The sequence below is a fragment of the Aphidius gifuensis genome, linkage group LG1, assembly GCF_014905175.1.
Source record: "Aphidius gifuensis isolate YNYX2018 linkage group LG1, ASM1490517v1, whole genome shotgun sequence".
In the NCBI taxonomy this organism is placed as follows: Eukaryota; Metazoa; Arthropoda; class Insecta; order Hymenoptera; family Braconidae; genus Aphidius; species Aphidius gifuensis.
Genome location: NC_057788.1, coordinates 24619710 through 24639015, shown reverse-complemented (window position 1 = coordinate 24639015; position 19306 = coordinate 24619710). Strand labels below are relative to the sequence as shown.

Below are 19306 nucleotides of genomic sequence, written 5' to 3'. Positions count from 1 at the left end.
ATAAATTATTTAAAATGGAAGGTAATAAATAAATTTTATCTCATTTACTTTCAATCGATTATTATTATTTTTCTGTGTTGTTTTTTTTGTTATGAAACTTTAACTAATGTATGCAGGAATCAATCGAAGATATAATTTCTTTGTTATTTTAATTGATGACAATTGTATGATGAACATAATTAATACGTATATTTATTGACAAAAAAACATGCATTTTATTGTTAATTTGATTTTTCAAAATAAACAAATTACCTTTTTTTTTTATTTAATTTTTATTTTGAACTGAGAAATATAATATTTATTAATCATGTGTTAGTGTATATATCTAATATTAAAATTGTTTTAATTTGTTATTTTGGATACAATTTATAATCATTTTACCCCTGTGAAAGACAATTACTATGTCTCTTGTTGCTGATGAGTAAAATAATAATTTTAAAAATTAATTATTCATATTATTTAATGACACAATAATTGAATTTCAATTCAAAATAATAAAATTAAATTAAACAATAGGAAAAGTTTGATAATTTTAATTTCTCAACAACATTAAATATTTTGTTTTTTGTTAATTAATTTTTATTTATTATTTTAGCCATTTAATTTTTATTATTATTTATGTACAATGGTTTTGCTTTTTTCAATTTTAAAATTAATAAGTTTATTATTCATTTTATCAATTTTCGTTTTTCTTTCAATCCCTAGTATTCATGTGCCATTGAAGTTTATGTGCGCCAGTGAAAACTTGCATAAAAAACATTATTATTTTTCAGACAGGGGCAAAGTGATATTACAATTTTTGTATATATTTTAATTTTTGAATTATTTTTATCACTAAATATTACATTCAAGATCTAGTACAATACACAAATCTTTTTAATATAATCAATTGTTTGTTTCTTTTTGTTAAATATTACAAACCTTATACAATACAGATAATAATTATCATTTATTTTTACACATCTGGTTTTTTTTTTTTTAAATAAACCGTATCAGTAAAATTGCTGCCAATGATTTTCTTTTATTTACAATTATAAACGCTGTATTATATACATTTATATAATACCTATCACACATACTCTTTTTAAAACTAAAATTATATATATATATTTATTTTTTTTGTTCAAATTATTATATTTTTCCTTGTTAATTTTTGAGTTAATTCAATCAATCTTGATGTAAATTATTAAATTATTTTCTTCAATATGACTCATGTATTTTTATTTAATATTTTTTGTATATTCATTATGTTAATGGTAATTTTTTTTTTGTTTAAATATTAATTTTTTTTTAGCATTATCTTATAGCTCATTGCAATATTGTGAATAAGTAATTTTTATTTTCATTATTATTTAAATGAGAAAAGAAAATATATATATGTAAAAAATGTTGGTAATATTATTAAATTATTATTTGAGTCATAATGATGATAATAATTAGTTAAACGACTAATAACAATATAGTAAAATTTAATAATTCAAAAAAAAAAAAAAAAGAAACAAATTTTTTATACAACTTGGAAGCAATATTTGTTTTATATTTTTTATTTGAATTTTCTTTTAATTTCCATCTTGATGGTTTTTTAAAAAATATAAGAAACCGCCTTATTATGAAGTCGATTACCTGAGTTTTATTTTTATTTTTAAATTCAATGAAACATTTACTTTTTTTAGCTTCCATCAGCCAATAATATACGTGTACTAATCGTCTGTAAATCAAAGGATAATTAATGATTAAGAAAAAAACAATAGACAAGTAAATAAAATAACAAAAAGAAAAAAAAATAAAGAAATATTATTATTATTTGTTTTTTTTTTTTATAATAATTTCACATTGATTTATATAAATTTTATCTATACACTTATAAATCTATGATCTATCTATTATTATCTTATAATTATTTTTATTTTTTCATTTAAAACACTCATTTTTTTTTATTTTTTATTCAATACATTTAAACGTAATTTAACTTGTTGTTTATTTTATTAATTTAACATTCGTAATTTTTTTTATTTATTCATTAATTCTTAATCATTTCTTTTTTTCTTTTTATATATCATTGCGCCTTATTTAAGTAAAGCAAAAAATATGACACATTATTATCGTGCATGCTCTTTTTATTTTATATTTAAATAAAAATAAAATCACAAATGATTATTATTTTATTACTAAGAATTATTACTATTATTAACATTACAAGAAAAAATAAAAATTTGTAATGAAAAAAAAAATCGAAACGTAAGTAATTTGTCTTAGAAAAATTTATAATTTTTTTCTGATTTTAGTTTATTTATTGTTTAGTATTTTATTAATTTAATACATGTACTTGCCGTGTACATTGCACAGATACCTCAAAATTTAAAAAAAAAAATAAAAATAAAAATAAAGAAAATAAGCAGTAGTAATAATCAAAATTAATATTTAAAAAAAATGTAAATTTGAAGAAAAAAATTAAAATAAAAAAACATAATAAGATTGTTTATTCAACTAAATAATTTAATATTTTACAGTTTTTTTATTTTTTAAACTAATACCATTGTTATTAGATAATATTTTAATATTTAAATTGCAAATTTAAACTGGTGTGAATTTTTATTCATTTATATTTATCAAGAATGATGATAATTAATGTTATTCATTGTTAACCAAACATTGATATTTTTTGTACTTTTTTTAAAATGAATTTTATTGAAATTCCAATAAACTGCTGATAAATAATTTCAAAATATAAAAAAATATGAAAAAAAAATAAGAGAAATTCATGGATTAAATTTTCTTTACTTACTTAAATTGTTGTTTTATTATTTTTTAAACTTTTTGTATCGATGATTTGCTTCTCTATTTATTTCACGATATATATATATATATTTTATATCAAAATGATTGGAATTTTAATAAAGTCTAGTATACAAGACCCTAATTAATATTAAAATTAACGATTGGTACACGGATAAGCATTCAATGAATATTATCTCCACACATATTTAATTTACGATAATTAATTTCATAATAATTGACGGATTTGTTTTTTATTTTTATTCATTTTATTTATTTATATTTTATTTGTTTTTCATTATATTTATCCTCATCTTGATCTACAAAATTAAAATTATCATATTTATCATATGATCAAGAATTGATTAAAAACACAAGTGATATTATCACTCAAATTGAATTTATTTAATTAACTTTTTCGAATAAAGGTATGTTACTTGTATGTTACTGACTCAACAAGTCCAATACCTTTTTTTCGACAATCACAAGTAAATGTGTTAATCATTTCAATAATTAAGAGAAGAATAGGAAAAAAAAAAAGAAACAATAAACAAAATCATTTATATAACTAAAAAAGAAAAAATAATCAAAAAAACAAACAAATAAATATGTAAATTATACATTTTATATATTTGTTTTATTTTTTTTTTTTCTCATAATGAGTAAACTCAAAATCAGGCGACGGATAATAAATTGGTTTGATGTTTTAATTAACCAACTATTTATGACTGAATGTGGAAAAATATAAAACTTAACTAAATGTACATTTTTTTTTTTTTTTTTTGCTATTTTTTATTATTTTTTTTTATTTTAATGCATTCTTTTATTTTATTTTTTCATAATTTTTAACACTCTATCATACAACCGCACGCTCTCATTGTTTCACAATATTATTACTAATGTTTTTATTTTGTCATAATTATTATTTTAATTATTTTTCTAAACTTGATTGTTCGTAAATTTATTATTTTATTTCTTTATATATTACATGGTAAAAAAAAAAAGAAAGAAGAAAAAAAAAAAAAAAAAACAAGTGAACAAACTACTAAAAGACAATGTTCATTCAATAATTACGTCTCACAAGTATCATTATATATATATTTTTTTTGTTTTTTTTTACATTGTCACACACTTTTGATGTCCGTCAATTTACACAAACACTTTATTGTTTTTTTTTTTTTTTTTTGAATTAGACTAATTCATTTTTATCAGTAGTTCATCAGTATACATATATATGTATATAATTCATTTACTGAAAAATCAATTGAGTTTACACCAAGCTCAACATGTTGGAACTTTAATTTAATTGTTTTTTTTTGTTTTATTTCAATGTTCCAACCAACATTGAATAACTATTAATTATTTATTCATAATAGTGATAGTCACAATCACCAATTTTGATCAATCAATTATCTTGATTATAATTCATTTAACTTATTTTATTTTCATAGTCAAATATTTGACTATCAATATTGTCCTCATCATGGGTAAATTTATTCAATTTATATTTTTGTAAATATAAAACAAAGCAAAAAAAAAAAAAGAATCTTTCCATCCCTTTTTAATAATGATGATTTATAATCATTTTTGACAATTATTTGGGCATGGTTTATCCGGCAGTCATTATAATGTTTCCTCGAATGCAGCCATCAAGTCACTTTGCAAGTTCATGTCAATCTTGTTTGTCATCTGAAAATAAATAAACCTATTCTGTGCATTTTGCCCGAAACATATCTTCTTATATTTTCTTAACGTTAAATTCTTCAAACCAACTAGTATAATTTTTTAAAATTATTATTACAAAATTGGAGAAGATATAAACATTGTTAAATAATAAATATACTCAAATTTAATATTAAAAAATAATTTATAAATAAAACTTACCGCTTCACGACGTCTACGTTCTTGTTCTTTTTGTCTTTGTCGTTCACGTTCAGCAGCAGCTTTATCCTGTCCTGATGAATGACTTGGACTACTATCAGTATCAACAGATACTCTCATTTCATCACTACCAACATTACCACTACCTCTTGATGATGCTGTTGATAATATTGATGATTGTGTATCCAAAACATCTTCTTCTTCACGTTCTCTTCTTCTTTCATTTTCTTGTCGTAAACGTTCACGTTCAGCTTGTTCTTTTTGTTGTTTACGTAATTCTTGTTGTTCTTGTAATGCACGTTGTCTATCTTGTTTTTCTTTAGCTTGTTTTTTAAATGCTTGAAATGAATCACGTGCAAAATTTTTTGAACTATTTGATGCAACTGATTGTGGACTTGATGCTTGTGCTAATGAAGACCATGATGATGCATTTTTAACATTTTGTTCAGCAGTTTGCTATTTTAATAATAAATAAATAATTAATTTACAATTTTTTAAATAATATGTATATTAAATTGTAAATATATATTTATTAATTTAATTTTTACCTTATTTTTAAAAGCAGAAGCAAAATTAGCTGTATTTTTTGTATCAGGCATTGTCATTTTTTTATCAGATGACATTTGTTGTGAGCCAGAATGATTGGGCATTTGTGGCATACCAAGTGAATTCATTTCTGCAAAGAAACTTCCTGCTAAAGAGTCGGCATATTTTTTTTTTTTTTTTATTTAAATTATATTAGTAAATTTGTTAATTTGTAATGTGCAACTTAAAGTAGTAAATGAATTTGTGAGTTATTTTAAATGAATTAATTGATAAATGAAAATGATAAAATTTATTAAATTAAAAAAGTAAAATTATCTTACCATCCATTTGTTGTTTATGAGACATTTGTGGTTGTGATGATATCGTTGGTTTTTCTTCTTTTTTAACACTTAATTGTGGCATTTGCATTGACATTGTTGGTACCATTGTTGGTAATGGATCAAATATTGAACCCATTCCCATACCCATACCACTAATATTAAGTCCAGGTATACCATTATTTGTCATAATATTTGGTGGTGAATTTTCACGTTTAACATTTGAAAAACCATTTGAATTTTGTTGTTGTTGTTGTTGCGGTGGTAGTGGTTGTGATGGCTGTTGTTGTTGTTGCTGCTGATGCTGCTGTTGTTGTTGTTGTTGCTGCTGTTGCTGTTGTTGCTGATGATGATGTTGTGATTGCTGTTGTTGTTGTTGATGCTGTTGTTGTTGTTGTTGATGATGATGATGCGATGATTGATGTTGCGATGTTGCCATTGTCATATTATGAGAATTTTGCATTGTTGAATGTTGACTTGTTGTATTCAACATACTATCTAATTGATTTTGTATTGACATTGGTGTACCAAGATTTTGTAATCCCATATTAGCCATATTAAAATTAGTAACACCAACATTTGACTGTATATTTGTTGTTGGTAATAAATTAGCTGAATTTTTAATATCTTGTAACATATTTAAATTTGTATTATTTGATGATTGTGTTGTATTATGTTGAATACTTGGTGCCATTGTTAAATGTGATGATTGTTGAATATCTTTTTTATGACTAATTATATTTGATTGTGTTGTTACTGCTACTGTTGATTAAAAAAAAATACAAAAACGATTAAATAAAATTTAAAAAAAATAATTAAATATTTAATTATAATAATAATAATTTACCTAGAGAATTATATGGCTGCATAATATCAGATTGTTGTTGATTAATTATTGATGTATCATTTGTAATATGATTTACAATTGGAAAACCAACATTTGTTTGTCCTTGTGGTGTTCTCATAATACCTGGTGATGGAATAGCTGTTTCGGTATTTGTTGGTGTTACACTTGGTGGTGGTGTTGGTACTGATATTGATGGTGTTGGTGGATTTGATGAATTTGTTTGTATTGGTGGTGTTAATTTTTTAACTGGTGCTGCTGTTGCCATTGATGTTGGTCGTGTTGGTTGTGGTGGCATTGAAGAATGACTAACAACTGGTGGTACTCCAGGAATATTATGTGTCATTGATAATCCCATCATTGCTTGATGATTATTACCTATTTTAATAATATTTAATTTTATATTTAAGCCGTTATTTATAAGGCTAATATTTTTTTATATTATTTTTCATACCTTGATCCAAGGGCATTGCAGCATTTGATTGTGTTACAACTTGTTTTGGAACTGATCCCATGCCACTTACACTTATTTGATTATTCATAAGATTGGGTCCACTGTGACTTATTGTCAATCCCTAATAATTAATATTAAATTAAACAATCATATATTTTAATATTAATAAAAAGAAAAAAAAAAAAACATTTAAAAGTTGTTTATATGTATTTTTTTAAATGTTTTTCTATACCGGTGGTAATGTTGAATTTCCAGGATTTGGTCCAGCACCAGGTGTTGGTTTCTTGGCTTTCTTTCTTGGTGGACGATTTACTGAATTACCTGAAAATCAACGTGAAAAAAAAAATGTCGTCTAATCCTTTCTACGTGTTGTGCATGCGACAATAATTGATCTTTTTTTTTTCTAACATTTTAAGACGCTGTAAGATAAAGATAAAACAAGAAAAAAATAATAATACCAAAATAAATAATAAATTTAGGAGTTCATTTTGTGTAGGGATTATAAACTAGTTGAGTGCAGAATTATACCAGAGGATACCCAGCCATGTGAAAGTGTAATAGTTCAAAAAAATAACATCAAACATTTATTTACTGATAGATTTTATTCATATACTTATATTATAATTGTATCACTGTGTACAACATTGTTTTTTTTTTTTTATGTAAATATCTCAATCGTATGCAATCATTTATTTATTTATATATCATGTGGACTTTCATCTCAAAGTTGTTGCTCTTACTTTTATATTTGTTTGTTTGTTATATTCAAAAATCTTCATTCGCATTTGAAAGAAAATAAATTAGATAATAAAAATTTAAAAAAACTCTTTCATTATTCTCTTGTTTTGTTGTTCTACATTATATCAATATAATCATTCAATTGTGATGGTGAATATTGCCTATGCATACTAAATATGCAATATGCAAAAACACAACTATAATATAATTTATATATATATATTTTTTTTAATTTTCAATCTTTAAAGTATATTCATCATTCGAGATCATACATACACATACCATTTCTATTCTTACTGATTTCTAAACATTTTTTTTTCCCCTTATTTGTTTATTATTATTAATTTTTTTTGTCTTATTTTTCTTAATCGCAAAATGGTAATGAAAAATTAAGACTAATGAAATTATAAAAAAAACAAAAACTATCAAGTCAATTATTGACTCTGTTTGTTTATATATATTTATATATTTTTTTCATTTTTTTTTTCTTCATTTTGCTTATCTTCGCTCAGTGTAATAGAAAAAATTTATTTAATAAATAAAAATATTTTAAATAATTTTAGCTCAATATAATGTGTTTTAAATAAAATTTATTTATTTTATTTTTCATTTACGAAATTGGACATAACTATTATTCTATTTAATTTTTGAAACTCGCACACGACATTTTTTTCTTTCACTTTTTTCAATAGAAAAAAAAAAAAAAAAAATACATTTTTTTTTTCTGCATAAAAAACAATGAGCAAGAGGTGTTTGTTAGTTTTTTTTTTTTTTTTTTTTTTTTTTTTTCGTAATTCATATACTTTTTCAACATAAATATACTTCATATATTATTTAACGAGTTGAAGCATTCTCAATGACTTTGATTTTCGCGACAGATGATAAGCTCACCCTTATCCGATGATTTATAAATTTTTGTTATTTAATGAATTTAATTAATCACCTAACACTCACATATTTATCTATTTTTTCTTTTCATTATTTCCTTCACTTTTCAACTGAATTTTAGATATTTAAATGAATCTTAAGACTACTCTATCTAACACTAATTATTATTATTTATTTTTCATTTTCTTTTATATACAAAACGCGTTAAAATACGCCAATTAAATAAAAAAAACAAACCTTTAAAAATTTACGAAAATTAGAATTTAAAAAAAAAACCCCATTTCTTCACGAGTATGATTATTATAATTACAATTAAACGGCAATGAAATTATTAAATGGAGTGTGTTTCGTAATCTAGTCGGAAGAATCCAGTTACAATATTATTATACTTGAAGATGATACTTGGAAAATTTATCTATAATCCGATACATTGAAAAAACAAATTGAAATTAAATAAATAGGGGGCAAATCAATAGATTAATCAAATATTTCTATCAATCTTTATGCATATTAATTTGAAAGACCTTAGCGAGTTTTTTTTTTTTTTAATTTAAATTTATTCTATAATAATTATTATTGTTTTTATTTTTTATTATTTATAAAAAAGCTAATTCTGATTATGCTGTTTGATCCACAATCCCTATCTATAAAAATTATCAATTGTTTAATTTTTTTTTTTGTCTATTTATTTATCCTTATTTTCACGCACATTAAATAACTAATTTAAAAAATTCTCATACTCTTTGTGTTATTTTAAAAAAAAAAAACAAATGATATTTATATTTCTGGCAGATTAAATATTATTATTTTTTAAATATTTTCAATAATTTTTTTTTTTTTTTTATAAACTTCTTAATAATCGACGAACACTTTTCTGACCGAACGTGGTCATTTCGACCAGAATTGTCAATAATATTATTACTAATACATCGTTCATACTTTTAAATAAATAATCATTATTTATTTTATTTTTTTTTTTATCTATTTTGTTTGTTAATTAATTAAATTTTTTTTTAAGTACGCATTTTGCAAGATTAATTTTAAATCATATACTAAATAATTGTACTCGAGTGCAATATCTCGTTATAATTTATTTTATATATTTTTATGTTCACCCTTGATTATTAATTTTTATGCAGATATTTAATTAATTTTTTTTTCATTTATATTAAATTAACAAAAAAGCGAAAATATTATATGTGCCAATTTTAAAAAAGCACCTCAATTATCATTTACACACGTTTTACGTTTTTTTTTAAATTTTTGTCCATAGTTTAATTTTTAATCTTTACCATTTCTTTTTTTTTTTTTTCTATTTATATTTTATATTTATATATATATGTATATATTTAATTCATAAATATATACATATATATATTTGTTTTTATATATAATTAAATTTACATGATATTTCAACAAAAAACTATTATCATGGAGCAGACATTTACACATATAAAATATAAAAACAGGAAATTTTCTTTATTCTTTCATTAATTATTATTAATAATCTACGAGAAAAAAAAAAAATGATAATCTACGTGAAAAACGTTGTATAAAAAGGTATCTAAAACTATTGCTTTTCATTACTGATGCATAATACAGGACGGGTAATTGAGAATAAAGATTTTTTTATAAAGAAAATTCATGATATTTATCATTTCCGCCAATGCGATTATTCGTTTACAATTTATCAAGAAAAAAAAAATAATGTCGATACATTTTAACCAATTTTTTGTTAACAATATGGTTTGAATTTGTTTTTTTTTTTTTTATTTTTTCGTTTTTATTTTGACGATTATTGAGTGACATATATTTGATACATAATATTTTTTAATTATCGGTGAATAACAAATTATAATTTATACGTTTAATTGAGCTATTAAAAAACGTTATTCAAAAATTTATATATATTTTTGTATGTCAATATATATATATGAAAATTTGATGAAAAAGAAAAAAAGAAAAAAAGACGGTAAAACCGGAGAAAAGCTTAGCGGAGTGCAAACAATGTGTTTGGAGGCCAGTTCGCCTTTTTAAATATAATATTTAATTTATTTATTATTATTTTTACATGATGAAAATAGTTTTTGTTTTTCATAGTCTTATGTATCGCTGTGTCATTTTCGCGTTGTTTAAAAAGTCCATTTTTTTTTTTTTTTTTTTTTTTTGTTGAATTCTTTTTTTTATTATAATTATTTTAACGATCCTACTATTTTTTTATTTTACCAAGTTTTTTAATTTTGTTTGCCTGATTTATTTTTCTTGCGAAATTAATACTTCAAGTTGCTGTAATAACCGATTGTAATTTTCAACAATAAATGCTTCTACAATGCGCCGATTTTCGGAAAATTAAAAATCCAGCCACCAAATACACATTGTCTGCATTAATATTATCCTTCTTTAATTTTTTTTTGCTATTTATTAAGCATTATCGAGTCGAAATAAATCTTTAAACTCAAAATAATATTGATTCATATTTTGTTACGAAAACGCTTCAAATACGTAACAAAATTTTGACCCATTAATAAATTTTATAAATAATTACTTTTCGCTTGTATGAAAATCAAGTATCATAAATAATTTTTTCTTTTTTTTTTATCAACAATTACTCACTCGTTATATCTTCCACAAAATTCTTCATCTCTCTCTTGTTAAATTTTTGTTGTTAAATTCATATTTTCATTTAATAAACAAATTTAAAAAAAATAAATGAGCGAAATTGATATGAAAATGATTAAATGACAATATTTCAGAAATCATCAATAAATATTCAACCGTTTAAAGTGAAAAAAAAAAAATTAATAATAATCATTATAAATAAATAAATATAATTTTCTATTAACAATTGATAGTATTGATCAATAATATTTTTCATAATAGAAATGAAAACATTATTGATTGACGTTGAGATCAAAAAAAAAAAAAAATAATAATTTGAAAATAAAGATGTGCAGTGTGTAAATTAACACAGTACATATTTACAGATGAGAATTTAAAAAAAAATAAAAATAAATACAATTCAAATTGATCTGAAAGCCCACTTTGTTTTTTTTTTTTTTTTTTCATTTCTAAATGTATTTTTTTGTTTTGATTATCTCTCATTTGATACGTAACATGCAACGATTATTTTATCATTTATTATTTGTCGAAACGGCAAAGCCACAATAAGACAAATGAAATATTTTATTTTTGTTATTTAGCTTTTTGTTTGTAAAATTTTATCATATTAATGAATCGTATTATTCATCAATAAAGCAAGGTGATATATATGTATAAATATGGCATAAAAATGGTATCCTCTAAACACAGTCTGCACTCCACTAGTTTACCTGCTCACCGTCATTGATTTCTCTCCTTCAAAAAAATTTATTTATTTTGTTTTGTTTTTTTTTTTTTGTTCTTTTACCTTTATAATTTGTTTATTTAATTTTAAAAAATAAACAAATAAATTTTCTGTATATATAAAGCTTAAATTATACTCAAGTTTCAAATGTCATGTCAAAAGTTATTTTTTAAATTCAATTTTTTTAGGTTTTTTTTTTATTAAAACCTGTCAAGCTGCCATTAAAATTAATAATCGTAATTTTTTTAATTATACTTGAATTTATAGTCTTTCAATTTAAAATGACTTTTGTATATATATTTTGATAAATAAAATTATAAATTTAGGAAAAAAAAAATACAATTAATATTTAAGAAAATTTAAATAAATTTTCTTGATACCTTTTGACACTCGATTTGCACTTGTATATCGTCATGGCGGAGTTATTAATAAAAAAAAAAAAAAAAAAACCACAAATTAAACACCGTCCTAATAAATTATAAATATATATAAAGCAATATTCAACTATTTGAGAAATTATTTGCGATGTTTTTGTTCATATAATGATTACGATTTTTTTTTTTTGTCTTGTGAATAACTCTAATTTTTAAAATATTTAAAGAAAAAAAAGAAAAAAACTTGATAAACAGTGACAAATACTTGAAACTAATAAAATACAATTAATATTTTTTCTTTTTTTTCTTTACTAAAAGACTAGATACGTTGTATCAATAAAAATTGATTGTTAAATGATTTATAATTTGTAAATAAACGAAAAAAAAATCTATTTAATACTAATAAATAATTTGAATTTTGAATAAGCAAAAAAAGAACATGTATTTATGACGAAAACGCAGACAAAATTGTGATGTATTTAGCTAAAATTAAAAATCGTCCACGGACTTTTAGTCATTAATTTTTTGTACAATTTATAATTAATTTTATCGCGAGTTATTTAGAATAAAGAAAATCTAATATTGATAAACGAAATAATAAATTTACGCGAAAAAAATACCGTATAATAAAAAACGATTAACGTCAATCATAAATAAAACTATAAAAAAAAAAAAAAAAAAATTCATTATCAATATTGTTCTTATTTGTCATTTAAAAATTTAATTTTATAAAAAATCAAAACCGATTATTATTTGTGAACAATCGCAAACAATCTCACAAAAATTTATTTTCATAAATGTTTTTTTTTTTTTTATTTGTTCAGTTCATTATTTAATTATTATAATTTAATAAGCTACTTATTATTTTTTTGAGTATATAAGTAGCTTAATTTTTTTGTTCCCAATTTAAGAGGGCTTATGATAATGGCAACAGTTTTTTTTTATTTTTGTTTTTGTTTTTTTTTTTTTACAAGAGGTTCATATCTAACCTGCTTCACTGTCGCTTGAATCACTGGAGCTAGATGATAACGAACTACTGCTTGAATCACTATCACTGCTACTGCTACTTGATGCTGAGAGTCTTGCTGATGGCCCACTTGTACCACCAGGTCCAACAGCATCAGCAACTTTACTGTTATCTTCTATAAAAGTGAAAACAAACAAACAAAAAAATCAAGTAAATAAATTGTAAAATAGTTTTTGATTAATATGATGATAATAATAAATTACCTTTTTTCGTAGTTTTTTTATTTGAATTTCCCATTTGACTCATATCTTGTAATCTTTTTTCAAGCTCTTGTTTTTTTTCAGCCATTTGTTCTTCTTTTGATTTACCACTAACTTTTTTATGTACTTTTTTTCTTAAACATGATGCAACATAATTTTCCAATTCTCTAAGTGTTGATGGTTTTAATGTTTCAAAATCAATTTCAATTTCATCAGGATTTGAATCCCTTAATGATGGTTCACGTGATTGTATAATATGTACAACACGTCCAAGTTTATCACCAGGTAATTTATTAATATCTAAACTAAGTTGACGTTTTTCATCATATGACATTGGTTTAGCATTATCTTCATCTTCAGAATCAAATGCTGGTGGTGGTGGTTGATTTGTTGTATTTTTCTTTTTTGTACCAGTTGTTTTATTATTTGCTTTTGGTCTTTTAGCAGCAGCAGCTGTTGTTGTTTTATTTGGACCACGTTTTGCTTTTGGTTTTGGTCCAGGTGCCATTAATGTATTTGTATTTTGTCCATGATTTTTATTAATACCACTAACACCCATTACAGAATGATCACCACTCATACCCATCGGTAAACCACCAACCATATTTGGCATTTTTATATCACCAGCACCACCAACAACACTTGCAATACTTGCATTAACACTATCTGTCATATTGTTACTTGGTTTTAATAAATCTTTCATGGCACCAGCATGATGTGCAGCAGATAATGCTAAATTTGCTGCATTTTGTTGTTGTTGTTGTTTACTTAATGCTTTTGATTTTGGTTTTTCTGGTTTTTTTCTCTTCTTTTTAGCTTTCTTTTTTTTACCAGATTCTTCAACTAATTTTTTTATTTGTCCTTGCATTGATTTAAGTTCTTCTTGAAGTGCAACTAATTTTTCACGTCTTTCTGCTTCAGAATCATCATCACTATCAGAACTTGATTCAGAACCAGAACTACTTGCACTACTACTACTAGCTTCAATCTTTGCTGCAATCATTCCACCATGAGTTGCATCAGGAATTTTTTCATACCTTAAAAATCAAAAAATATACATTTAATAAAACATTGATTATTTAAATGTTTAACAAAAAATAAAGATTAAGATAATATCTTTATACATACCTTGATTCAAAAACATCTTGAAGTTTTCTAGCCATTGCAACGACATCATGATCAGGAGGATTATACTTGTAACAATTGGTGAATATAAGCCGCACATCACCAGCAAATTCTTGAGCTGTTCTATATTCTCGATTATCCATTTTACCCTGATTAATAAAATTAACAATATCAATAGTATTTAAACTCTTATAAAGTGTAAAAATAGGAAAAATGTTTTTCTTCATTATATTATTATCACAAGTTACCTTGACAGTGCCTAGATCCATAGGAATCTTTATGATATCATGGTAATCATGAAGACCAAGTAAATGAGCATCAACTGGTTTATAAAATGGCCACGCATAACCCTGTTAATTAATTTATAAACACAATTATATACAATGTATTATCAATTAAATAAAATACTTTTAATAAAAATTAAATAATTTACCGAGTGTTTTTTTGAAAATAATTCTTTGAGAATTTCATTACATGCCTTCAATGCTTCTGAAAGTTTTTCTTTTGTTTTTCCACCGGTATGTTGTGGCTAAAAAAAAATATTACAATTTAACATAAAAAAATTCATTAAAAATTTTATCAAATAAAAAATTTAAAAAAAAAAATAAATAAATAATTTTCAGTGAATATACAAATATATGAATTGAATTGAATATAAAAAAAAAATTATTTTTTTTTCATTATAAAAGCACCAAGACAACACAAATGAAAACATGTCGTTGTTGATATATTTTTTTAAAAAATTATTATTTCCTTATTTTTTTCTTTGAAAATTTTTGTTTTGATGAAAAATAATAATATACCTGTTGGGCATTAACCCCCATCATAGGCATGGCAACCTGATGGAATGGACCATTGTCTTCTGCTTGTCTCGATGGCTGAAACAGCCCCATCATCAACCCTCTGTTAGTATGTTAATGCAATGGTGAACATGATAATGCATGCAAGCGTCAAAATTTAAAATATAAAAATAATAAACAATCACAAATGATGTTTTTTTTTTAAATTTGTAATTGTATATATATATAATTGAATAAATAATCATGCATTGAAAAATTTTAAAATTGATTAAATACATATATTGATGACGAACCTATGTTTTTTGTTTGTTTTGTTTTTGTTTTTCAATTGAAAATGATAAAAAAAAGTAATAATTATTAGATAAATATATGTTGTAATGAAATTTTTGATAAAAAAAAAAAAATTTAACTATAACTAGATAATAAAAAAAAGTAATAATAATAATAAAAAAGGTAATATTATTATTACCTTTTTAATTTGCCTTACAGATTCTCTTCTTGCTGATGGTATTTTAGCACTCTTGCCGCCCTCCATTGGTTGATACATCGGTTCAAATGAATTTGCAGTTGGTGTTGTTGTATCTGCTTTTCTTTTAACTCCTTTTTTAACTTTAGCTGGTTGTGGTGGTGGCATAACTGTTGGTGTTGTTGGTACTTGTTGTTGTTGTTGTACATTAACACCAGTTGTACCAGATTGTATTGATGATTGTTGTGTTTCCATTGCTGGTTGTGCATGATAACCAGTTGGTGGTGGTACAACTTGTTGTGGTAATGAATTATGTGTTGTCATTTGTGTTATATTTGTTGGTTGTGCAATTGTTGTTGTATTTGTACTACCTGGTACTGATATTGGTGCTTGTGTACCAATTGGTGGTATTGGTAATACACCAGTTGTACCAGCTGTTGTTGCTAATGTTTGTTGTATATTATTTGGTACACTTGAACTAACTGTTGATGCACTAAATGATGGACGACCACGTGGTATATTACTACCAACTTGTGGTATTCCACTAGCAACTTGTATACCACCTGATGATGCACTAGTACCACTACCACTACCACCAAGACTACCACTACTGCCAGCTGTACGACCAGCTTTTTTACCTTTTGGAGTTTTTGGTGGTGGTGGTTTAACTTCAATTTCTTCTTTAGGCATTGAAGCAACTGATGATGTATATATTTTTTCAAGTGATTGAGCCATAACAACAACATCTTCACCAGGTTTATTATAAAGGTAACAATTTGCAAACATTGTATGAAAATCTTGAAGACATTCATTTGCACACCAATAATACTGGTTTTCTAAACGTTTTTTTATTGTTCCCAAATCCATTGGTTGTGTAATAATGTTATGATAATCCTGTAAATAATTAAATTAAATTGAATTTGTTATTTAAAAATATATAATTAATTAATAATATAAAGTATATATATATATTTACCGGTAAACCAAGTTTATTAGCATCAACTGGCTGTAAAAATGGCCAGGCAAATTTATGTTTTATAACTAATTTAATAACTTGTTTTTGTAGATATTGAAGTTGATTTGTCATACGACCAGGTCTATTTGGTGGTGGTGTAACTGGTGGTTGTACAACTCCATTAGTTGGAGCAGTACGAATTTCTTCGCGTGGTGGTGGAGTTTTTGCAGGTATAAATTGTGATCCTGTTTTACCAGGAGCACTTGTCTTCGGTATTTTACACAGCCTTTCTCGTTCATCTCCATCAAACTAATAAAAATAATTTTTTTCAATTAATCATTTCAACTTATTTATAATTATAATAATATTTATTAAATATTTAATTCAACTTACGGAGTTGTCTTGCGAGTTATTGTCCCCCTGCTGCATGTTGACTTCGTTTCTAAACAAAAAAACAAATAAAATATTAGGTTAATGTTTATAAAATAAAAAAAAAAAACTCATTTATAATTAAATAATTATTTATATTATTAATACCTTTCCAACATAAATTGTACATAAATACAATGTAGCAGGTATTAATTTGATGCTACGATGAATTATCAACAATCAAGTTGACAGTAATAAAATTTGATTTTTGCATTGTAACTATAATTTAACTAATAGCCACTATGATTGATCCAATAATAAATATACATATATTTGTTTTTTTTTTTTGTTTTTAAATCAGATGAAAAATTATTTAATTATCCTGGCAATTATCTAGTTTATTTTTGATGTTATTTGCCAAAACTCCACACCCAGGATTCTCAATACAAGCAACATCTGAATTCAGAAAAATCAAAAAAAAAAATAAGAAATAATATTAAAAACCCCATAATAATTATACTTTTTGACATAATTAAAATAATAAAACAACAAATACTAAAATATCAATACAAAAAGCTACATTTTCTTTTTTTTTTTTTTTTTTTTTTACAAAATTTTAGAAAAAAAAATTAATAGATTATATAAACCAAAAATAAAAAGTAGGTGAATTAAGTAGGCCAAGGAGAGGAGACAAGCATAATCAATAAAAAATTATCATCACAAAATTAACAATAATTAATTAATTAAAAAAATAATAATTTTAAGTTTTATAATAAAATTTACAAATCAAAATTGAATTTAATAATTTGACTCCAAAATTAACACACCATAATGAATTTATTTTTTTCTCAAGTATATATGGCCGAGAGAGAGACAGAGATGAGAAAAAAAAGAGGGGGTAGGTAGTCGCGATCACCATTGAAATTCAGGGTCAGTGGACAGATAAGTGTTACACACATCAAAAAAAAAAAAATTATAAAAAAGAAACGAAACATCAATCAATGAATTTCGACTGCTATTTTTATATTATTAATAATTTCTATGGCGAAATAAAAATGGCAAAAATAAGGCGGCAAAAGCCATAAAATGTGGAGGAGGAAAATACATACAACACATGAGAAAAAGATAATCTAACGAACGTGTACACGAGAGTAACAAGGACAGATAAAACAAAAAAAAAACAGCCCGCGCCCAGACACTGAAGTCAACGATCAACCGAATCACTACAATATTTTCAACATTATCAACAATTATAATAACAAACAAACACGTTCATCTTATCTCAAACAATAACAACAACAACTTACAACAAAAACAATAATACAATAAAAACACCAACAAAATACGTTCAATATATTCACTTGACACAGGCCAAAGCCAACGGGTGTCTTTTTCTCACTCTTTCTCTTTCGCGACTTCACTTCCGTCCACAATCATCATAAAAAAAAAAAAACCTCAAAAAAATAAAAAACCCCAAAAATTCCCAGTTATAAAAATATAAACATTCCGTTAAAATATATAAATATAATCAATAAATATAGGTATTATTGATAAATAAAAATTAAAAAAAAAATAAATAATAATTCATAAAACCAATGTTTTTATTGTAAATAACAAAAAAATAAATAAATAAATAAAAAAAAAAAAAAACGCGCAAGTCGGTTTGTATGTAGCTGATTTTGGCGTAGGTTTTATTCAACATGGCGGTGTTTAGTCGCCAGGAAAGAAAGCTCCCAAGGGCCCGCCGTAATAAAATCATAATAATACACAAAAAAAAAAAGAAAAAAAAAAATATACAAGTAAATTACTCAAAAAAAAAAAAAATAAATAAATAAATTACATCACAAAAAACCAATAAACAATATAATTAATATTATAAATATATTATCAATAATTATGTATAAAACATACCTGACATGAAAAGAAAAAAAACTTGGCAATTGATATTATTTTTTTTTGATTTAAAAAAACAACCAATAAATATAATCCAAAATTATCCACAATGCACATAAAAATAATCCACCATAATAATAATATATTATTTAATAAATAATCATTAATTTAATTAATTATTTATTTATATTTATATGCATATGTATTTATGTACATATAAATATATGTAAAAACACTACACCACTACGCCTTGAAACCACTCCGCACTACGCTTTCTCTCCTGTGTCTCTCTCTCTCTCTTTCTCTCTCTC

The 19306-nt window shown here is 23.5% G+C and overlaps 1 protein-coding gene across 6 annotated transcripts; it reads right to left on the bottom strand.

The window, feature by feature from the left end:
* Positions 1-1599: 1599 nt before the first annotated feature.
* LOC122855209 (bromodomain testis-specific protein-like) lies at positions 1600-18508 on the bottom strand. Of its 6 annotated transcripts, XM_044156405.1 has the most exons (18): positions 18410-18508; positions 17271-17558; positions 17127-17175; positions 16755-17042; positions 15782-16672; positions 15316-15390; positions 14946-15041; positions 14761-14862; positions 14516-14661; positions 13391-14424; positions 13150-13302; positions 7050-7138; positions 6818-6938; positions 6367-6741; positions 5523-6281; positions 5205-5350; positions 4660-5112; positions 1600-4464 (listed from the first exon to the last, which is right to left on the bottom strand). In XM_044156405.1, the coding sequence occupies exons 2-18, from the start codon at positions 17279-17281 to the stop codon at positions 4399-4401; spliced, it is 4854 nt and encodes a 1617-aa protein (XP_044012340.1). In that variant the 5' UTR covers positions 17282-17558; positions 18410-18508; the 3' UTR covers positions 1600-4398. The 6 variants fall into 6 exon arrangements, with proteins under 6 accessions (XP_044012340.1, XP_044012383.1, XP_044012348.1 ...); XM_044156448.1 differs by lacking the exon at positions 15316-15390; XM_044156413.1 differs by lacking the exon at positions 18410-18508 and having other exon boundaries at positions 5205-5347; positions 17271-17387.
* Between the last annotated feature and the right edge of the window lie 798 nt (positions 18509-19306).

Excerpts from the sequence above, each read along its gene's own strand:
- LOC122855209 (XM_044156405.1), bottom strand. Across the intron at positions 16,673-16,754 it reads CTAATAAACTTGGTTTACCG|GATTATCATAACATTATTAC; the intron begins GTAAATATATAT and ends AATTATTTACAG. Across the intron at positions 6,939-7,049 it reads GAAATTCAACATTACCACCG|GGATTGACAATAAGTCACAG; the intron begins GTATAGAAAAAC and ends ATTAATTATTAG.